Source organism: Lampetra planeri, unplaced genomic scaffold (genome assembly GCF_965212315.1).
Source record: "Lampetra planeri unplaced genomic scaffold, kcLamPlan1.2.h2 scaffold_501, whole genome shotgun sequence".
In the NCBI taxonomy this organism is placed as follows: Eukaryota; Metazoa; Chordata; class Hyperoartia; order Petromyzontiformes; family Petromyzontidae; genus Lampetra; species Lampetra planeri.
The window spans coordinates 25,919-48,892 of record NW_027615324.1 but is presented as its reverse complement, the minus strand read 5'-3'; the positions used below and the strand labels follow the sequence as shown (position 1 = coordinate 48,892).

Sequence of the window (22,974 nt, the reverse complement as noted above, 5' to 3'; positions counted from 1 at the left end):
CAGTAACTTTCTGTTGCAGATTAGCTCCACCACAAAAAAAAAAATCATCTAAAAATAACCCCAATCAGAGAAATGAGAAATGGCTTTTCAGTGTCCTCTTACCGACCTTATGCAGTTGCTGATTGTGAGTCAACACCACCCTGGTGTTTTTTTAATGAAGTATTGTCACTAAATCTGTATTTTAAACACGTATATCCTGTCTCTGTTGCTCTCTCCTTAGAAAAAAACAAGACGCTCTAAGCTGCCTGACCACAACAGCTTGGACCCAAAAAGAGATGCTGCACTTTGGGAGAAGCAAAAGTCTCTGTCGGGGAGGAACAAGGGCAGATGGAGTGCCAAGTTAGAGAGGAATGGAGGAACTGCGGCCAGCGCGATGAGGAGAGTGACCAGCCGCAAAGTAGGAAAGCCCAGCATCAGACTGAAGGCCCCCCAGGAGTTGGTGATTACAGACCCTGGAATGGATGGTGTGGTCCCCCACGACCTGTCCAGCAGCAGAAACTTCACCGACGGAGCAGCCAAGTTACCTGCTGCGGCCTTACTGGGTGAGCCGGGCAGCGTGGATGGGGCGCACCAAGCCCCCAGCAGTGACCTTGAGCCAAAATGCGTCATCAAAGGCAAAGACGCGATGTCTGCCCTCCACCGTGCTGGCTCACAGCAGTGCAGACAGGAGCTCGCCAACATCGTGTGCCTGCATCAGGCTGGGCAGCTCATGCCAGGACCACTTCCTCAGTTCTGCCCCCAGATCGGTGAGAAGCCCTCACATATTTGTGTTCTGACGACAACTTGTCTTTGTATATTCCCGGGTTGCACTTCTAGTTTTGGTTTTTGCAACCCACTTGTCTGCATTCTTGAGGGGAAAATGACACTGAAGAAGGAAAAGAAACACTCGACAGCCAAATTTTCTTTAAAAAAAAATATGATCCTCACATACTCTTTCTTTTCTGTTCTTGTATTGTCAGGTGAAACAAATCCCGTCCAGGCTGAGCTGGACACCAGCCTGTTGAAGGTGGAGAACCCTGTCCGTGTGGCTTTTGTTCTGATGGTCCACGGCCGTTCGGTACGCCAGCTAAAACGCCTCATCAAGGTCATATATCACCGTGACCATTACTACTACATCCACGTGGACCAGGTAAGACCTGTGCTGGCATACCAGCATCCTGCTGTTTAATACGCACACGGCAAACAGTGGATCTGTGAATGTCTAGTTTACAAAATACTTTATTCCTGCTGTCGATTGAACAGCATATTTGACACCGTGCCTGTTGCTTAACGTGTTGAGTGCACAAATGGCATTAGTCGTCTTCTTTCATTATGGAGGTTAGATTTATCCTGCAGGTCTTCTCAGTGTGCTAAAGGGGATTAGCCTGGATAGAGTAAAGTGTGGTTATTTTTAGGGAATAGGCTGGATTTACCGGAGGGGAAAAAAACCCTCGTGCAGCTGGAAGGGAAATGATCAACCATCCTGCTGTTCTCCACCAGCAGGTTGTTGGAGAACGGGTGCTCATAAAAGCACACCTGTAAGAGATGGTGTAGAGTTGGTTAAACAGGTTAGACTGAACGAGACTCTTGAGACACATCGCCTCAGCAAACCTCTCATGTCATTCCATGTCATGACTGACAGCTCAGAGCGGTCACTCTCTGGGATCTTGACTGCACTGATACCAGATTCTTGCAATGTCTAAAATTGTTTTCAAAGTTGACTGTGTCCTTGTAAAGGTGTGTTGGGCAGCACAGGATGACGGAGTCAATACTAAAACATAACATCTACAGGCTGTCGGCCACTATTCTTTAGTCCTCATGTCATATAATGTGTGTAAAAATGTAGCCCGATGTTGGTCAATGAAGTCCAGACGTTCGTCATTTGTCTCAGCACATTGATTTCCTATTTCAGTTTTCCTTCGATTACCCTGGTGATCTTGTGCTTTTTAACCTGCCAGCGGAGTGGATACATGCACCGAGAGGTCCTGCAGATAGCCCAGCAGTACCCAAATATACGTGCCACGCCCTGGCGGATGGTCACCATCTGGGGAGGAGCCAGCTTACTGAAAGCATATCTTCACAGCATGCAGGACCTGCTCGCTATGCTGGACTGGAAGTGGGATTTCTTCATCAACCTCAGTGCCACCGACTTCCCCACACGGTTGGAGACATGTTACATTTAGTACAAACCTCCTAGTTCTAACTTAATGTTTTTCTGAACATGCCCACCTCTACTGTCATTTGTATTATTCAGTCATGCCATATGATACATATTGGTCCATACTGTACAAAATAGTATTAGTAAGTCTTTGCACTCTTCCTTTATTCTCTGTGCACAATCGCACTTCATACTTTTTGCAGTTCTGATCATATGCTAAACTGAACTATGTGTGTTGACAACAGAATCTAATCTAAACAACTACTAAATACTTCTGTGTCTGCAGATCTGCACTGCGTAAAGCTTTTGTGGTTCACTTTTTGTTGTAGTTGCATCCAACTTGTGTGCACCTGAGCTTTTTAAGTATTTCACATCTCAACGTTTGCATTTATAACCTTGAATATTTCTTGTTACCTTATGGGTGAGTCCTTCATGTGCTCCGCATATGTTCAACGTCACCACTGGCAGATGATTGCTGTGACTTTCATAGAGGAAAATCAGCATTTGCCAGATTAAACAATAGGCAAATGTGAATTTTGGTCAGTGGACCACAAGGTTGGCAGTAAAGAAGCTCTTTGCAGATCATTTCTGGCTCAGTTACAGGGCCTCTTTGAGCTTCTTTGAAAGCATCTGCCTGTCCTCTGTGACTTTCCCAAGGGGGAGTATCCCTAGATGAACAGTCACAGCAGTAGATACTGTCACTGGCATGCCACTGACTATTATTTCAAGGGGTCTGTTGTTTATTGAACTAACGTCCTTACTTACTCGCTCTTTCAACTATCATCTTGTTGGTGTGCCGGAAGGACCAATGACGAGTTGGTGGCATTCCTGTCACAGCACAGAGACAAGAACTTCCTGAAGTCCCATGGCAGAGAGAATTCAAGGTGAGAGGTCATGTACATGTGTCTGGAGTTGGTTCATTAAGTCTGATGAAATGTTTGCTGACTATAGATCCTGCAAGCATGTACAACAGACAACACATTTATGGAAACAAACAACTGTTTGTCCACAGCAATGTTTGCCCATTCAAATGAACGCTGTTTTCTTTTCTCGCTGTATTGAAGGTTCATTAAGAAGCAAGGCCTCGATCGTCTCTTCCACGAGTGTGACAACCATATGTGGCGCCTCGGCGAACGCAGCATCCCAGAAGGACTGGAGGTCTCTGGTGGTTCGGACTGGTTCGCGCTCACCCGCTCCTTTGTGGAGTATGTCATTGAATCCCAGGATCCCCTGGTGTCGGGACTGAAGCAGTTCTATTCCTACGCTCTGCTCCCTGCTGAGGTAAATCAGCCTCAGGTTTTCTCTCTCAGCAGACAAGTCTGTGACAAGCTGTCTGTCTCACACAGCGGTAAAGATAAAGCAGTACTTTAGCTGCAGCGCTAAGCTGTCAGGCGCAGTGGTGCCAGATGAAAGGAGGATTCACTCCTGATTGTGTAGTTTAATGTCTCTGAGGATGATGTACATTAAAGTCACACACACCCTGTCTACCTTTCTCTCCTTTTCCTGCTCAGTCCTTCTTCCACACGGTGCTGGGGAACAGTCACATGTGTGACAGCCTGGTGGACAACAACCTCCGCGTCACCAACTGGAATCGTAAGCTTGGCTGTAAATGCCAGTACAAGCACATAGTCGACTGGTGCGGCTGCTCGCCCAACGATTTCAAACCACAAGACCTCATCCGGATCCAGGTGTGTGAACCGTGGGGTGGGGGGTGGAGCAAAGTGGTACAAAGTATATATTTCAGTGCAGCCAATTCATTTTCCTTCACTCGTTCACAGCAACTGACCCGACCCACGTTCTTTGCTCGCAAGTTTGAGTCAACCGTGAACCAAGAAGCCATAGACATCTTGGACACGCACTTGTACGGCCAGTATGCGCCAGGAACTGTAGCCATCAAGGCGTACTGGGAGAGCCTGTATGAGCAGCTGGACGGTGTCGGTGCACTTAGCGACGTCGCTCTCACTGCTCACAGCTCTTTCGTTCGCCTGGGCCTGAAAAGTTTGTCGATAAGAAAGAGCCACACAGATGCCTGCAGGTCAGCGACTGCTCATATCTGACACATGTGACTGTGTACGATTGAAAGAAATCATGTTCATCATTATTTTTCTCACTGCAGGTTTGAACCAGTCGGCTTCCCTTTGTCGGTGCACGTGTATTTTTACGACGACCATTTCCAAGGATACTTGGTGCGTCAGGAAGTCCAGGCTGTGGGGTCAAAGGTCAGGGAGGAACTGGAGATGTGGGCAGTTCCCCAGTCCACGTTTGTGCTTGAGACAAACCTGAAGGAGTTTGAAAGGCTGAAGGGTGTGGAGGTATCTATCCCTACCACTCATCACTCTGGTTATTGTTCTCATCTTCAGAAGATGACGTGTGATGCTTTCTTCTTGGTGGTTACTGAAGGTTAGATGAAGGTAACGGAGGGAAATTGTTGGGTTGGGAGATTTTCTTTTTGATACGTAAAGTCAGAAGCGGTAGATTTAGGTCTTGATCTGCGTGGCTTTGAAGTTTAATTGGTTTTTAGTTAATGCAGAGACAGCACGCTTATACACCTTGTATTTAATTAATATAAAGTGATTGTCGTTTCATTCAGGTTGGCACAGATTGGGATCCTAAAGAGAGAATTTTTCGTAACTTTGGTGGCGTGATCGGCCCATTGGATGAACCGCTGGCGGTGCAGAAGTGGGCTCGCGGACCCAACCTCACTGCCACCATTGTGTGGATCGACCCAGCACTGGTGGTGGCGGCGTCCTATGACATCTCAGTGGCTGTGGATACAGAGTTCACTCAGTACAAGCCACCCCTGCAGGGCCCCCTGCGGCCCGGCACCTGGACCGTCCGAGTGTTGAAGCAATGGGAGCGTGTGGCAGAAGTCCACTTCCTTGTCCTGCCGTTGACTTTCAAAGATAAGCAGCCTCTACGGAAAGGTGAGACGTCCTGCATTGAAGTTCTGCCACATGTACCTTACAAAAACAACAGATCGGTCTGTTTGTCACAGACAAGACAAAAAGTGATAATGTTTTAATCAGATTAACTTTTCATTGGTACTGTTTACTGAATTTGTCAGGGGAAGCTTATAAGATATCAACAGATGGATTGGTAAAGTGTCATCGAAGCTCCTGCTGCCAATCTTGCCCCAAAATCAGATTTTAATTTCATGTTTTTTATTTTAGACACCAACTGTGGTCACAGGTGACTTTTGTACCAGATGTCTAATATTCTAATAGTATAATAATATTCTTTTCAACGTGAATATGCATATTTTTGTACTAATTTGAGTAGTTTTTGAATAGTGAAGTTCGTTCTGACAGACCTAGTAGGCTGCTGCGTAGTCTGACGTGCATCTCACCAGAACTGTAACTACACGCTGCAGCCACGTGGACCTCCGCAGACAAAAACAGCTGTGATTGGACTGACTGTGTCCCATGAGTTTCCCAGCTCTCTGAGTGGGATGTCTGTGTTTGCTCAGAAATGCAATCAAAAAAATGACACATGGAGACGATATTCAATGCAGATAGACACAGAAGTATAAATGCTTAAATGGGTACTGGTCTGCATCAGTTCAACGTAGAAGCATCGACTTTACAGTCAACTGTACAATGCGGTTGTATGGTAAAAACTACACTGGAGGGTGACAGCTAACTTTAACCTGAGAACACACTAACAACAGTAAAGGGCTTACATTCATCAAGCTAGAATATATAACGTTATGCAGAAGGAACAGACCACAGTACTTTTCTACCCTGATGTACTGGACTCGTTAAACACCGACCTTTTCTTTCTTCAATGTTGATGACCCAGTTGAGGATGGCTGGCTCCATGCCGGCCCACCCGGTAACCAGTACTTGGACCAGAGCTTCCAGCAGCTGAGCTCCGTGCTGAAGCTGCCTCCCCAAGAAGCCGCCATGCTGGAAGCCCAGCGTAAGGCCCTTCTGGTGGGCCCGTCCCTGGAGGCCTGGGTGGACAGCAGCATGGGGGCCTTCTGGGTCATAGGAAACCTGTGCGTCACACAGGCTTCCCCCTGCTCAGCATTATCACCGTGCTCCAAAACCACGTGGAGCTCCCTCTCCCCAGACCCCAAGTCAGAGCTGGGCCCAGTGAAAAGTGACGGGCGGATCAGGTAGCACCCCAACTCCCCAGTGGAGGAGAAACTGTCGACGTATGCACAGGAAGAGCGTGGGAGCACCAGCCCTCCGCCAAAGCTGAGAAGCTGGCATGAGGAGCACTCAGAGAACCTGTGTGAACTGGCTCCAAACTAAACGGCACATAAGCATGCCGGCATCGTCCTGCACTGAGCAGCCGAGGTGGTGTCAGTGACGTGCTGACGTGGAATGGACACGAATGCTGGAAATTTGCACATGGAGAGTTGCAAGTGCCACGACTTGCACAGTGGTTACATGGATGACGGACGTGTTGTCAAGTGGACCGTGAACCCTGCTTATTTTAAAGCATTTTTTTAGAGACGGTTGTATTGCACTTTACTGTAAGACTGACTTACACACAGGTCAGTCAGTTACACAACGAGGAGCAGACGTTTTTTTAAAAGACTTGGCAGCACGTCCTGAGTCACTGATACAGACACTTACAGGGTCAGGAGATAATCACGTCTGCTTTTGTTTGTTATTGTGAGCATGTACGTTCTTTATGTCTGAAATTAGTCTTTGTTCCTTGGACTGGCTTTAAAGTGATAAATTGTCCATATTGTAACAAAAAAAGCCACTGAGACTGAGCCTGTGGGTGGATCATAGATCAGATCACTCTTGGAAACAACCTAGAGTTGGATGTCACCTGACCAACCAGCAGTCGCTGGTGAAGAATCTGTGATGTGGTTAATTTAGAAAAAAGTGACCTTGAGTCTTTTTTGTTTTGTTTTATTTTTTTTTAATGTCAGCTGCTGCACTGACTAAACATTCGCTGAAAATGTTGCTGGACGTTTGTCATACCTCCTGTGAATGAGTGAAGATGCAGTATTATCTTAGTTCACGTGTCATAAGGTGCTTTTACTTTAGACTTTCAGTCTTTTTATTTTTTTTAATTCAACATTTTAGCACGATTAAGCAACTGCCTTCGTTTAGTTGACAAACTGACGCGTTTGAATTACACTCACGACAACTCCCACATGTGCAATTAATGCCTTTTCAGACGAGCGTAAAGGAACAAAACGTCATTCAGTCTGTAGTTTTATCTTTGTTTACGTTCTTAATTAATAGTCGGGCACCATGAGTTTAAGTGACCTTGTTTACCTTGCACAGTTCATTCGCTTCAGTGAAGCCCCCCCCCCACTTGTGTCCGGATAAGGGAGCAGAGAACCTGGGAAAACAGATATTTTTATATACAGTTAGAGCTTTCCGCTTCCTGCTGCAGCAGCAGCAGCAGCTGGTGAGTCATCCTGAGTCTCATAGCAGTAGGAACTTTAGCCTGTTGCTGTACTGTTTCCCTCCTTGCACAAAGCATAGGCGTCAATAAAGAGGAAATGTAAAAACTTTTTTTTTTCTTCTGTTCCATGAATTTTACTGTCAAAACTGGTTATTCTTTTTTTAAAACTATTTTTCTTCTTTGTAAACTTGGTAGTTGTCTAACTGGGGATCTGCCAAACAATCTGCAATAAATATTGAAGTCTGTTGAATAAACTGACTGACGCGCTGAGGTATCACCCTGATGTTTAGTTCACCTTTTGTTTTGAGTTATATGCAGAGAAATGTCCAAATCAATGGGGGAAGGAAAGCAGACATGCTCCCCCAACTGACAGTTATTGCAAACTGTTTGTTGAGAAACTTAATAACAGTAATATATGCTCTGTGAAACAGGTTTGGATTAATCTTTATTCATTATTTCTATTCTTGTTGGAATTCTGGCCCCACAGACGTTTGGGAGCCCCTGCTGGAACTTGCGTGTCAAACACTGACGAGATGGTGAGAGTGTTTGAGAGCAGAGACTCTGTGGCCTGCTGTCCACTTCCTGCTCACTTCCATGTAGAAACACTCAACACAACTTTACTTCATAAATATTGAAAGCTGCACATGAACTGAACCACTTTCACATGAATATTTAGTTTAGGTACGTGCACACATATCCACGGGGCTCCTTTTCTTCTTAGGATATAAGGAGGAGATGAGCCCACACCTGCTTCAGTCCAGACACAGGTTCGGTGGATCTGTGACGGATGAAACAGAAGGGTGAACATGGTTTCCACAGACAGTGCATACGGCTCATCAGCTGAGGATGGACAGACGACCTTCACCTATAATGAAGACCTGATGCATAAGGTGAAGGAGAATGCTCCTTTTTACTTTCCTCATTTTAGGTTCAGCAAACTCAAGATTGTTGCTAAACTTGCTTTCTGGAATGGACCCCTGCTGATTTGTCAGATTCATTTGCCATTTGCCATGTTTAATGTTCATCGTTGAGCAAAAACTAATCTGATCAGATTTTCAGGAAAATCTTTTGATCCAAGGAAGAATCAATTACATCTTGGAGTTGATAGCTTGAAGACAGAAATTTGTCTTTGCACATTGTTCAGCTGCAATCTGCAATCCCCTTGTTGGCCGTAGGGTGGCACCAAACCACCATGGTGCTGAACGTTACCTCTGCCAAGGAGATGGTCTTTCCTGAATGCTCTTGTTGTTGCGTGTGTTTTTTGCTTTACATTTTGATTTTGTAATAAAATAATTCATAATAGACTAGAATAATAATATACAATTCATAACATAGAACTTGACTATGCAGTGATTTTGTTTTCCAGCTGCTCAGTCTCCTCCACAAACCTATCAAATCGATTAAAGCAAACTGTTCTTTACAGTGATGAATGGATCCTCCCCAAACAACAGGTTCTGTGAAAATCAGATGAGGTTTTTGCATAATCCTGCCAACAAGCAAACCAAAGATCACACACAACCTCCTTGTTGGAGGTAATAAATCCTCCAACCTGCTGCTCACAATCTGCTCCTAGCCTCACCAAGAAGTGATCTGAGTGTAGGTCTGTTGCTAGATTAGATATACTAAATATAACTAGATGAATATACTAAATACTTCATGTCTGAAATGTTGGTTCCTTATGAGCAGGAACTGTTTTCAAATCATTTTTTCCCCACAAGTGAATTATTCAGGTATTGTGTGAACGGAAAAGTGTCACTGGTTGTGATTTGCTGAGTGAAAGATTGAGTGAAAGAGGGACGTCTTTTGTGTATTTCATCAGCAGGTGCGGCTGAATCCTGTGTATCTTTCTGTGGTTAATACCTGTTAAAGTCAGACGTCTGTAGACTACATCAGTATATCTCAGGGCTCGCTGGTGATGAAACCAAACGACTCGGCCCGATGGCATGCTCTGATTAATCTCATGTTGCCATGGAAACATATTCAGCATCTGTAGCTGCTGTGCACAGTACGCAGCATCTGTGCATCCTGAAGACACACACACACAAACACCCTACAGCTCCTCTCCCTAATGACATTCACCCTCAGAACCTTTATGTAAGAACATGAAAATGAAATAAAGGGAGGTGTTAAATAGTAATGTTCATTCTCAGCCTGTCCTGCATTGACTTCCCCATCACAATGAGTCACCTGCACAAGCAGCTCACCCGTGGTCACTTGTACTTGAGGGACTATTTCTGCTTGTATCTCCTGCTGCTGCGGAGGAGTGACCCCACAAACCACTTCCATTAGTGCTTGTTATCCAAGAGCAAACCCACTGCACAGCCATTCACTAAGCAGTTACAGTGGCTCTCTGATACTCGTACCGCCTTTTAGAACCTGGACCGCTTCAAAGATGGTGCCCGATTTTCATCCTACATATCAGCTGCCACAGCTGAGGAACTTGTTTTCCACTGGAAAGCAGAGGAGATTGTGTGGCGCTTGTGGATGTCAGTGATTAAAAATGAAAACAAGTCACAGAGTGGCTACTCACTGTGCTGCTGCGTCATATGTTTGGCTTTTTGAGACTGCAGATAAGAAGCAGGCAGCGGGGACAGCGTGCCTGCTTGAGGGGGAGGGAGAGGGGGAGGAGGGTGTGGGGGGTGATAAATGTCAGGAAAAGGAGGCAAGCAAACGGCTGCCAGGGAGCTGGAGGCCGAATGAAACCATGGCGACAGGGCAGATTGATGCTGGTACCTGCCTGTGTTTGTGTGATTAAAGGATGATTGTCAGAGTCTAAAAAACAGTTACTGGACAAAAGTAGAAGATCGATCCACCGCTGCACATGATCCCTGACACAACGTCCAGCATCACAGACCTCTGCACAGTAACAGAGGAGTAGGATCCTCTGCCCACACATGGTGTTCTGGCCGCAGGCAGGAAGTGAGGAGGCAGCAGCGAGGCCTGGGTTCATGATATCACATCTATTTTTTTCTTTTTTTCCTCTGTGTCTATCCAGACGATCCTGGTGGGAGACAGTGGAGTTGGTAAGACGTCTCTGCTGGTGCAGTACGATCAGGGCAAGTTCATCGCCGGGTCCTTCTCTTCCACCGTCGGCATCAGCTTCACAGTGAGTTTGCAGCTTCCTCCCACTCAGCACTCCACTCACCCCCTGTCTGCCTTCCCCCACCCCCCAATCCAATTGTCCAGAGGGGCAAGATGTCACTGCAAATGGGCTGTTAGCTCTGAAGTCATGACATAACATAACAGAAGCATATCTTGTCCACAGTGGAGGGTTTGGTCCCAGAGTCAGGGGAGTGCAGCTTGTTGTGTGTGTGTAATCATCATGATCCATAACATCCCGTGTATGTGCGTGTGTGTGTTTGGGGGGGGGGTTAATAGAGGGTTCATTATTAGGGCTGATGACACTATGATCACATTAGTGTGAAGACTCAGTGGATGTTGAAGCGGCAGGCTGTTTGCTGCTGGAGCTGTCCTGCCAAAGCTGTTTTAAACAGTGATTTTATGCTTTGTGACGTGTGTGTGTGTGTGTGTGTGTATGTGCGCGTGCACAAAGCCAAACAAGAAATACTGTATGGTGGTCAGCTCGCCAGCAATCATATTTTCCTGCTGTGGCTGTTTTGGCTTTGTGCCGTCGGAGGAGAAAGAGAAGCGTAAGATAGTAGAAATTGGCTTTGCCAGTTTCATTAGCATAATCTTTGAGATACTGTGTGATTCAGGCTGAAAAAGAAAAAGTGCCTGTCTGCTGGATTTAAGGTCAGGGATAATGCGATGCAAATAGGCTTTGATCATTTGAGCAGTGATGTCTCCAGGTGGAGCTTCGCACACGGGATCAACACGCAAACGTCATCATGTCAACATGTGCTGTGTCAACACCTCTGGAAAATGTTTTCACCTTTTTTTTTTTACATTTGAATTTCAACCACTTTGTTGCTCCTCCTGATTTGGATGGGTTGTGAGGGGGAGGAAGGTGGTGAGAGCTGGGAGAGGTTATTCACCAGCTGAAGACGAGTTCAGGTGTTTACACAAAAGTTTTTGATCACCTGGACCTTTCGTCCACATGGAAACCGAATGAAATTATTTGTTAAACCACGTCTCAGGGCGAAGTGCCATGTTAAGTTTCTGTGAACCAATCCCTGAACCAAAGACGTCTTAGCTCCACCTCTTCCTCAACCCACATGTGCTAACTCCGTCCACAACAGCAGACTCAGTGCGCTGGTTGCATTGGGGCTGCAGAAGCTACTGAATGTGTCTTTTCATCCGTGTTATGCGCATGCTCCATGTCTTCTTCTCTGGTTTTGATGTATATCTGTGGCAGCGTTACAGCGCCACTCACAGGCCTGGCAGGCATACAGTGTTGTCAGTGGTTTTGTGTGGTCACACACGTTTCTCAAAATGATTCCGTGGAAAACTTTTTAAACGATTTTTTTAATGATCCTGCTCTATCTCCATGTGGACATGGCCTCAGTTTGTAGGGTAAGTTCCACAGTGCTACAAATTTGAACCCTTTAAACAGAGAGCTGGGTCTGTCACAGGTTTCCTCTAACGAGTCGCATGTACCAGAGACATCTGGTGTATTCCAGTCTGCTTTTACGATCAGCAGTCGATTGTGCAGTCGACGCACTTCCTCCAGCTCAAAGTGCATCTGCTGCACTGGATCAAATCAATGAAGCATTCAGTCAGCCCGAAAATGCTTTAATCAAGACGTTGACATCCGCCTGTGCCAGAGGGTGTGACGCGGCTGGCCGAGTATGGCGAGCTCATGTATTTGAAGAAACACAGTTATGTAACTGCAACAGTTTGTGGCCCCAGTGTGTCATTCAGCCCCTCGGCGCTAAGGGACGTGACACCGGTTCAGTGCTTGAACGCTGGGGGGAGACAAACACTGCACGAGAGGAAATGCTTGCACATTTGTCTGGAGAGCCTGTGTGAAACGTGACAGTTGAAAATGAGGAATTTACATATTCCAAAGAGAAATTATACTTGAGCAGGTTTCACTGGAAAAGGTTGCCTATATTTTTTGAGATGTGTATAAAAAAGTTATGGCGTTACTAAGATAAAGATAAAGATAGTTTAACGGAACATTTATGTCACTGCCTTTCTCATTTGCTCCAGTTGATCAATGTTTGTGGCCGCCATGGATCTTGTCCTGACTACAGGATTTCTTTCTTGCAGTGATTTGTTGGATTTGGAGCTGCGAGGCTCATAAACTCTGACTAGGAATGGCTTCCGTCCACTGACGGCGAGAGGCAGCAATGTGAAAAACAGAGGAGGAAGTGTTTTTTCTGAGCAGAGCTGACAGCACACCCACAAACCAGACAGGCAGAGAATGTTTCTAACCGCCTGGCATTTGGTGGCATTTGTTGTCCTTCGACGGTTAGCTGCTGTGAGGTCACACCCGCAGGAGAATTAAATCAAGCAATACGGGACTTAATCCAAAGACACAAAACACAAAAATACAGCGATTCAGAGCTTGTAAACAAGTCTCAACCAATACAGTCCACAAGACCCAACGCCTACAGGGCCCTTGAAAGGGGGCTGGCCCACATAAATGAAGTCAATGTCATGGTAAACTCAAGAATCTATATAAAAAATAAAGAGAAATTAATGAATAAATGAAATGAAATGTTTTCAGGTTTGGCTAAAAGCAAGTTAGTTGCCCAATATCCCATGATGTCTTTATCTATGAAATCTAACAACCATTTATTTAAGGACAACTATTTTTTTTCCTTTCTCTTATTTGTCAACACTCAATATTGCTGTTTGTTTTCTTGGTAGTATTGCCATTGTTATTTAGTTATCATTTGTTATGCTGCAGTACCATTCTATTTTCTTTGTTGCTCTTGCTATTTTTGTCTAAATGCTGTTTGCCACATCTGCTGTTGCCGTTTGTTTGTTTCAAACTGAATGGAAACAATGGAACAATAAAAAATGTAGCCCAAAAAATATAGACTGTACCAGCCGATCAGGGACAACATGTCAGGATGAACTACAGCGCAGTCAAATGTAATCAATCCCAGATCTACGCCAAACATAACAATATACTCCGCAATCCAACCCGCGACCTGTAACCGGAGCAAGAGGGAGAAGATTGAATGAATGACATGGTCATTGTCATTGAAGCCAATGATACAAAAAAGGACAATATATTGATTTGAAATGTGAAACATGATTCTGAATCATGATAAATCAATTCGTGTCATTTCCGTAACCAACAATCCGATGGGTCCTCCTCAGACAGCTGAGCTCCTCTGTGTCTGTGCGCAAATCTGCGCCTTTACGCACCTCTTCCTCCACGTTCACTTAAAAAAAGAAGAAAAAAAAGATCAGTTGATTACGCTTATAACTAAGAGGTCACGTGGTGATTAATAATGGCTTCTTTTGTGCCATTTAAAAACTGATATTAACTGTTATTAATTTTATTATATTTTGATTCTGGGTGAAGCTCGAGCGGCTCCGATGACTCCGTTTGCGCACAACTGACCTTTGCAGCTGCTTGGAGAAAATATCAGCCTGGAGACACAAACTCCTGCAGGAAAAAGCACAGTGTACACACACACACACACACACACACACACACACACACACACACTGCTGCTCTCTCCGTACCCGAGGAGACTGTTTCTTTCCGCTTCTTTTTTTCATCTGAGTTGTGCGCGCCGTTTCCTTCTTCTTCTTTTTCTTCTCCTCTGACGGGAGGCGACACCGGGTGTGATGTTTGCAGAGGGAAGCGGCCGCTGATCGCAGAATGCGAGCAGAGAAGCTGGAAGCTGCCGGGGACTGAACATCTCACGCGTCTTTCCTTCTTGGACTCATTTCGGAGGACAAACTGCTGCGTGTCGGCTCTCTGGGCTATCCTCTTCTCCTCTTTTCCATCGCGATGTCCACTAGAAAGACATCGTTAACGGACAAGCAGAGTAAAAACGGAACGACCAAATCTGTGCTGGAGAGATGCGCCTCTGTTAACGAGTACTATGACATTGCCTTCAAGGTGTGTATGTGTCCTTTGTCGTCATATAATGAATGTAATTTAATGTCGTGTGCTATTCTTCTAATGCACTTACACACTTTGGGTATGAACACGTACACACACACACACACACACACACACAAACCAATGTATTTCACTGATGAGTCTCTCTGGAGCTGTAAATCTCTTTGTCCGCCCTCACTGATGCAAATATTTGCTGAGGGTGTACTTGTTGCTCCCGTTCAGTATTTAGAAAAGGTGCATCTGTATTAGAAACACACACACATACACACAGTGAGAGAGAGAGGAGGAGGATGTAAATACTGATGAGAAACACTGTACAGTAGCTGCAAAATGCTGTCACACATCCTGTGGTTGTGGAACTCAGAAAAATGAAGGAAAAACTGAAAAGTTCAGCTGTGAAGAGTCTCATGTTGATGGTCTGAGAGGATGAGAGCAGCCACACTGTTTAACCTTTGACCCAGTGGACACCTGCTGCAGAAGAATCTCGGTCTCTTGTGAAATCATTTGTTTCTGAGAACTGAACCTCCCGCTCTCATTTCCTCCTCTGAGGGAGGCTGTGATTGTTGGGACTCGGCCGGCTGTAACCTGTTGTCCTTCTCTCTGGTCGTGCGTTTGCTCCAGGTGATGCTGCTGGGAGACTCGGCCGTGGGAAAGACGTGCGTCTTGGTGCGCTTTAAAGATGGCGCATTTCTGGGAGGCAACTTTATAGCCACCGTTGGAATAGACTTTAGGGTGAGAGAGATTCATCTGACACAGCCGGCGACTCAGTGAGTCGTCATATCTGCCGTCACGTGTTTGTCCCTGTGTGTTATGTTCCCCGTTGATCGTCTACATGTGTCTGTAACGCAGACCGGGCCAATTATCATCTTACTTCTCAAGGAAACACTTCATCATCCTCTCACCGATCGCTCAAGTTCGCAGACCACTTGTGCTACGAGCCGCTTTGTAAATGCCTCGGCAGATGCCTGCCCACGTCCCTGTCTCCTGGAAAAGATTGGCTGCTGCTGCACAGCTCTGCCCTGGAGGAGTCACACACGAGCAGACGCTGACTGAATGTTCTCCCCTGCTGGAACACATCACCTCCAACCCCTCGTTTGCCTCCAATCAAGACAAAACACTCCTGCTAATGGCGAGTCAACTGGTGTGGTTTGGAAATTGTGCTGCATTAGTCTGAGTAGATGGCGGTGGATGCATTAGGGAGCGAGATGAGCTGTGTGACACTGGGTGTTGAGAGGCGTGAAGGAGGAGCAACAGGTTTCCATTCATGAAATACATTAATAAGGAAAGTGACACCGGCTGCATTCACTCAGGACGCACTCAGCGTCAAAGGATGAATAGCCTCAAACGCGAAACGCTCCTGCTCTTGTGTGAGAATGGGGGCAAACCGCTGCTCAGATGCCGAGGGAAGCAGCCGAGCTGAAGTCGTGTTAAAGGCAGTCAGCAGCAGCAGTCGGCTGTGGCAGCTTGTAACATGGCCGTTCTATTTTCGGCACCGTTTCCTTATAGCACTTACTCAGCATGCAGGCTCCTCTCACGTCATAATTGGGGGGGAAATGGAAAGCCATGGCAACTAATGCAGGGGTTGATCCATGTCCGTTCTGCCAGAGTAGAGGATGCAGCAGGTGGCGGATCGCTTTGCAAACATTTTTGGTTTTGAAGCATTTCTTTGCATGCATGTGCAGTTTGGGCTTGTGTGGGTTCACAAGAAAGGCAGCCGGTATTTGTCCTGATCTGTCACTGTAAAGCCGAGTGGAGGAAGTGCTGAGCTGCATTTGTTATTTGCACTTCCTGCATGTCTGTGAGGTTTTCAGACTCAATAATAAAACATGGTCGGCATACTTGCAAGCATACTTGACGCAGCTGAAGGCCAAAGAACGAGCAGGGGTTTGTTCCAGAAAGGACATTTCTGTTCTCATGTAAACTGACAGAAATTGAACCAAACCTAAATTCAGTTCAGTGGCCCTGAGAATTCTATTGTTGAAAAAGGTTCTGGTGGAAAACACACAAAAACTAAAAACAGGAAAGAGCGAGGGCCCGTTCCAGAAAGCAAGTTTCATGAAAAACGAATAAGTTTGTTTATCTTGAAACAAAGAGAAGCCAGCAGATATTTTACAGTGTTACAGACAAACTAAATTGAAACACGTGAAACGTTGAAGACATTTTATTTACAGTTTACATGAAAAAAAAAAGAAATACTTCAGTTTTACACATTTCAGGATGAACAAACTCAGGGTTTTTCTAAACCTCTGTGTAACGGGCCCTTACGTTTGTTAAGTTTAAGTTCTCAGTTCTATTTTCACATAAAATGACAGGAATCCAACCAAACTTTCACACATTATTTGATTATATTACACAGATTATATTTTTCCTCATTTGAGAATTAATAAAGTAAAGTGCTCGGAGAGACGAGCCTGTGGTCGTTCCTGTTTTTTCTTTTTGCATGTCATGCACTAGAATTATTTTTCCTGCTACAGTTTACTTGATTAATCAGTCACAACACTCAGTCATTTAGATGTGCAGAGCCTCAAAGTATTCTGGTCATTGCTCCACAGCAAATCAGAGGGCACCGTGGCGCTGCAGGAAATGAACGGGGGAGTCAGTTGTTTTGCTGCCAGTCGTCTCCCTCGCTGTTGTGTAATTAAATCTAATCCCAGGACCTTGTTGTTGTATGCGTGCAGCAAATGAGTTTCCCTGCCAGCGGTCAAAGCCATGTTTCATGTTTCTTTTGCACCATGCTGCTTTCTCTGAGCTTTGTCAGTCCATGTGTCATTCATTCATTCATCCATTCATTCACTCGCCTGTCAAGCGCCTGGTTCATGGTCCGTCTCTAATGGCTCTTCTTCTCTCCATAGAATAAAGTGGTCGACGTCGACAGCCTGAAGGTCAAACTCCAGGTGAGGACGCGTCTGGTCTGTGTGCTCATAATTGAATCTCACATGATGACTCATCCTCATTTCACAGATCGGTTTTTCACTCGTAAACCAAAGCTGAAGTTGTTTTTTCATGGCTTGGATTTTCAGCATTTCAATGAAAGTTTGATTCAATGAAATTGGTTTCTGGAAGAGACAAGATAAAACAACCTATAGAACTGGATTTCATGGCGTGTTGAGGCTTCTAAAAGTTCATATTTGTAGAGAGGTGATGGATTCTCCCACGTCCAGCGCCTTGATTCTGTGGTTTGTTTGCAGATCTGGGACACAGCCGGCCAGGAGAGGTTCCGCAGCGTCACACACGCTTACTACAGAGACGCTCAGGGTAACGTTTTATCTTTCACTTCCTTGTATGCTCTCTCTCTCTCTCTCTCACTGTGTGTGTGTGAAGGTTCAGAGTAATTTGAGGAACAACCCGTTTGTGTTTTTTGGTGTTATGTAAGTGTTAGTAAAGTTCTGTCTGTGTTTCCTCTTCCAGCGTTACTTCTGCTCTACGACATCACCAACAAGTCGTCATTTGACAACATCAGGGTGAGTCCGTGTGATGATGCACATTCTGCTACTCAGCTCATTTTCTTGTGTCTTGAGTAAAACACATGGTTTCTATTTAAAGTTATAATGCGAAGAAAAAAAAAAAAGCACAAAATTCTGTTTCCTGTGTTAGTAATGAAAAACAATAAAAGGGTTCCAAGGTAATATTGGCTCAGTCTCGTGATGATTCATTGGCGCAGGGTATAATCTGTCGTTCAGCAGGGAATGAAATGAAAAATGTTGCGTTCAAGTGCAGATATTTGTTTCATTTAGAGTTCAATCTCCTTTTCTTCCTCTCTCCTGGATTTAACACTCAGGCTTGGCTGACTGAAATACACGAATATGCCCAGAAGGATGTGGTCATCATGTTGCTCGGCAACAAGGTGAGCAAAGCTTTCTTTTTTTGTGTCTGTGTGTGTGTGTTCGTGTGTGTTGCATAAAAAGATCAGGAGGATAACTGGTCCCTCTCCACAATTTAAACACACTCCTCTCACACTCCGATTGTTATGCAGATGCTTACAAGCAAGAAAAATGCCTCCACATGCATGACATACACACAAATGACCTACGCACACTCACACACACTTAATATTGATTTCCTCTCATTACAAACCAATCTGAGGAATTCATGTCTGGTATGCTCACACTCAGAAATGATTGTCACTGTGAACCATTTGACCTAGAAGGACAGATTTAAAAGAGCTCCTAGATTCATCCATTCATCCTTTCACGTCTTCTTTCATTATATCACTGCTGATGAAAGGATTCATTGCCACCAGCAGCAGCCATCGCTGATGTGCCCAAAAGCTCCCTCTGGTGGGTGTGGAGTGGACTCTCGCGCTTTGTCCAGGGGTCACGCACGTCACACTGCAGCAGATCACATTGTTGCTGCGAGCATCAGTGTCGAGATATGATGTCTGTGAACAAGTTAAATCTTTTGAATGGCTCTTTAAAATGAACGATAACAACCTAGTTGTAGCTGCATTTGAGAGTTGTTCTTTTTATCCATGCTGCCCTCATGTGACACGTGGGTGTACTGTGAATCTGATTCCCTGCTGAGCTCCTGACTGTTAAGTAGTTCAGATGAACACACCCGGTACAGTCGTACATGTTCTTCCGGTTGTACGTGTTGTTTGGATTCTATCCAAAATGCACTGATGTTGCTCTGGTTTATTCTAGTTTTATTTATATTTTTCCTGTATTCTTGGAAAATAGTGTAAATTGTAGCTCCAGCCTGTGGAGCGGCTCTTTGAAAGGAACGGCTCGTCAAAGTCCAGTTCCCTTTAAAGAGCCATAAATCCCATCTCTACATCAGTGTGTGGGAAGAGGAGACGGCGGTGGAGGTGGAAGAGGCTGTGGCTCAGCTACAGGAGGATGTGCAGGCTGACATGATGGAGTGCCACTGTAGGAAATAGCATGATGCATCCTTGACCTTTCCGCTCCACCGTACTGACTCGTTTCCCTCTTCTGGCTGTTGTCTTCCAGTCAGACATGGCTGCAGAGCGGGTGGTGAAGACGGAGGATGGAGAGAAACTGGCGAAGGTGATGTGTCACAGCTCGGTGTGGATGTATCATTGCTGAAAGAAGCTGAACTACTTCTGTTTCTTTTGTCCTTCAGGAGTATGGAGTTCCATTCATGGAGACCAGCGCAAAGACAGGAGTCAATGTGGAGTTGGCCTTTTCCGCCATCGCAAAGTAAGTGTTACTTTGAATGGATGCTAACACACTAAGACAAAACTCTGCAGATCTCTCCATCCTCTTAAACTAAACGAACCCACCAAAAAAACACACACATGTCTTGATTTCATTAACAGACAACAGTATTAAAAACATAAAGAACTGTATTGCTATCACCTGAAACATGGCCAGAAGACTCATGTGTTGGTGGTAGCATTTGGGATGGCCCTCTTTCTTTACTGGCCAATCAGAGGCCAGAATTCTGTGACATCACATGTTCGACATACTTTTGTAAAAGCTATCTTCATAAAACATGTCTGACATCACAGTTTTTGTTTACATTTTATTCATTATTCTTTCAGAACCTTTCTTTACCTGCACTAAACAGAAAAAAAGATGAATGCGTCATTGTACCCACCACTTCTGAAAATGCACTTCTGAATGTGTCTCTGTCCTCAGCACATTTCAAGCCAAACTGACGCCCCTGGTATGTTGATCATCTACGCAGCTGTTTTGAAGGCGACAAACAGCATCAAACAGTTGGTCTTGTCGTACTAGGCAGTTCTTCATTCATACATTTTCGCTCTGGAACCTGAGTTCCATGTTCGGGAGCTGGTTCTTTGGTGATTGAAATACAAAGAAAAACCAACATTATAGAAGAAGTGTGTATTTTTCTCTCCCCTCTGGCTTTAAGAGACAGTTTGTCTCTTTCTTATGTGAATTAACTATACATGAATGTTGTACATTACCCTTTGATTGAAGGCGTCACTATGTGTGTTTCTGCCGCAAATCAGCAAATCATAGAACAATGTTCAATCAATGCATCAGAACATTGAATGCCATCCGACATTTACCAGCTTCCAGTGAACACATCAGGTTTTTACCCTGAGTTGCGAATTTGGACATTTGGAACGCAGCACCACATCTGGGTCTTATGGTCATTTTATCAGTTTTTATCCTCAGAGTGGAGGCTCATCTGTCATTTTAAAGTTGGATGAAAGATGCTGTTAAAACTGTCTCAATGCAAGGATTTATTTGATCAGAGAATAAAGAAACTCACCTGGGGATAGAGGAACATAAATCTTCAAATCTAAATCCCAGCGTCATTTACACAGTGATTTCACCAAATGAATAATTCACTCTTCAGCAGCTTCGGCAGTGAGCACATTAATGTTCCTTAGAGTCGTTCAAACAAAGTGTTTTGCAAAGAAAAAACAATGGAAATGTATTCTGTTGTGTTCGACTCTCTGGGGTTCCTCCTCCACCTGCAGCTAATAATGGGTTTTATGTGATTAGTTGTTTGTTCCTGTTGACTCGTTCTAATGAACTGGTGCTCACTGTGTGTCAGCTCGCAAATAAAGTATTAACTGAGCAGTTCATCACATCGGATGATGGTTTGATGAAAGATCACTGCAGAGAGGATTTCATTTCATGATTCTCCTCTCACTATGTCTGACCTCCATCCCCACACATCCACCCTGGATGCTTCCTCTCTCTGTGTCTTTCTTTGTGTCATTTTGAACATGCGAGCGAATCAGTTTCATTCATTCATTCATCTTCTCCCGCCTGCTTATTGCACATTCACACCTACAGGCAATTTAGAGTGACCAATTAACCTTAGCATGCTTTTGGAGGCGCGAGGAAGCTGGAGTACTCCAAGAGAACCCACGCTAAGTGGAGAACAGGAATTGATCCAAGGAATACATTTTTTGATTTATGATCTCAAATCTCTCTCTCCATCTATCTCCTTGTCTCTCTCCATCTTCCCCTCTCTCCCCTCTATCTCCATCCCCTCCCTCTTCCAGGGAGCTGAAGCACAGAGCGACACAGCAGCCACATGAGCCCAAGTTCCAGATACACGACTATATTGAGTCTCAGAAGCACAAGTCTGGCTGCTGCGGCCTTGTGTAGCAGATCCTGATCAACAGAGAGAGAGACAGGAGGGAGGACGGGGTGGGGGAAAAAAAAGAGGAGGAAAAAGACTTCCTCGTCCTTCCCCATTGAGTGGAAGGAATCCAGATCGGCAGCCATCCCTTAACTGAAATGTGAATTCAAAATCTTTTTTTATGTCCTGTAGAAATGTTCCGTGGTGTTTGTGGAGACAGTCAGAACAAGTGATGCATTACAATCTGAATGCTACACACACACACAGACACACAGACACACACACACACACACACACACACACACACACACACACACACCCTACAGGGATGAAACACAAAATGAACAAGCTTCTGCAGTTTTCTATGACTGTTGATTTTGCAGCTCTGACTCTGTTTCATCCCAGTTGACAGTTCAATCGAGCCGAACCCTTCTTCTGGCCTTACAGGCTTCATTCAGTGAGTCTGACAAGCGGATCTCAGAGTCAGACTGTAGCTAACGTGTTCCTGTCTGTTCACATTTGTACCGCTGTTAGATAGAATAAAGCCAACGTTTTGAGGGATGCTCAACCACTGTGTGTCTGTATATTCAATTCAGGGCCACTCGTTGAAAGTTTCACCATTATTTTTTTTAATTGTTTTTACTTTTCCCACCTCGTACCATTCTCTCACAGAGAAAGGCACCACTCTGAAATGTCCTTTCTTAAAATGAACATTGTGTACAGTGTACAGTGTTTGTGTCACACGTGTAACTTCTTTGAGCAACATTCACTCTGAATGTGTTTGCTTTTCACAACTGGCTCGTTGTCACATTTGTCCCTTGACTGAGACGTCGCAGTGATCACAAAGTGCCAGAGGCTAGTGCTTTGTTATCTCTATATAAAAGTATATTTTGTAATGTACGTGCTGTTTTATTGAAGTCTGTGTGTGTGTGTGTGTGTGTGTGTGCGTGTGTGTGCGAGAGCGAGAGGGTGTACTGAGGTTTAAGATCCACTGTGTGGCAGCAGAAAACTCTATTCTTTGGGGATGTGCACTGGACTTGTGTTGACAATGTAGTTACACATTGCTTTCATGATGCTTGACACTTGTATTGTGATATTTGGTATATAAAGTGTTTTCCAGGCAGGTTATAGGAGTGATTCTATGATTCACATTGCTTTACACCTTCATGCGTCTCTCCCCCCTCTTCTACTCACACCTATGACTCACTGTGCAGGCACATCATGGTGCTTCTATGTTCTCTGTCCACAGCTTTCTGTCCTTTAAATTGTACTTCTAAGGAACTGTCTGACTGTGCTGTCTTAAAACACGGTTCTTATCAGGGAGCTTTAAATATCCAGGTTTCTGTCTATGTCCTCCTTATCAGCTCTCAGCTGAGAAGTCGAATTCTTGCAGAGTTTTTTCAGCAGCTTCCTGTCAGACTATTTTAAGGAATATCTGTCAGATTATGGA

At 44.8% G+C, this 22,974-nt stretch overlaps 2 protein-coding genes across 3 annotated transcripts; both read left to right on the top strand.

Annotated features, from left to right (window-relative positions):
• Nucleotides 1-220: 220 nt before the first annotated feature.
• Nucleotides 221-6,258, top strand: XYLT2 (xylosyltransferase 2; the record flags this gene model as incomplete). Its single annotated transcript, XM_078623898.1, has 10 exons — nucleotides 221-746; nucleotides 960-1,129; nucleotides 1,938-2,140; nucleotides 2,941-3,021; nucleotides 3,202-3,418; nucleotides 3,649-3,825; nucleotides 3,916-4,172; nucleotides 4,254-4,449; nucleotides 4,728-5,061; nucleotides 5,936-6,258. Coding segments are annotated over 10 exons (2,484 nt in total), but the record flags the coding sequence as incomplete, so codon positions are not given.
• A 2,058-nt stretch (nucleotides 6,259-8,316) lies between these two features.
• RAB37 (RAB37, member RAS oncogene family) lies at nucleotides 8,317-21,550 on the top strand. 2 transcript variants are annotated; one of them, XM_078623899.1, is made up of 10 exons: nucleotides 8,317-8,400; nucleotides 10,506-10,616; nucleotides 15,123-15,233; nucleotides 17,354-17,395; nucleotides 17,690-17,756; nucleotides 17,910-17,962; nucleotides 18,280-18,345; nucleotides 19,448-19,504; nucleotides 19,581-19,657; nucleotides 21,445-21,550. In XM_078623899.1, exons 1-10 carry the CDS (start codon nucleotides 8,317-8,319, stop codon nucleotides 21,548-21,550), a joined length of 774 nt encoding a protein of 257 aa, XP_078480025.1. The 2 variants fall into 2 exon arrangements, with proteins under 2 accessions (XP_078480025.1, XP_078480026.1); XM_078623900.1 differs by lacking the exons at nucleotides 8,317-8,400; nucleotides 10,506-10,616 and adding an exon at nucleotides 14,388-14,498.
• The last annotated feature ends 1,424 nt before the right edge of the window (nucleotides 21,551-22,974 follow it).

Bases quoted from the DNA above. Each gene is read 5' to 3' on its own strand.
- RAB37 (XM_078623899.1), top strand. From the start codon at position 8,317: ATGGTTTCCACAGACAGTGCATACGGCTCATCAGCTGAGGATGGACAG. The intron at 10,617-15,122 runs GTGAGTTTGCAG...CGTTTGCTCCAG, and splicing joins CCGTCGGCATCAGCTTCACA to GTGATGCTGCTGGGAGACTC. The intron at 18,346-19,447 runs GTGAGCAAAGCT...GTTGTCTTCCAG, and splicing joins TCATGTTGCTCGGCAACAAG to TCAGACATGGCTGCAGAGCG.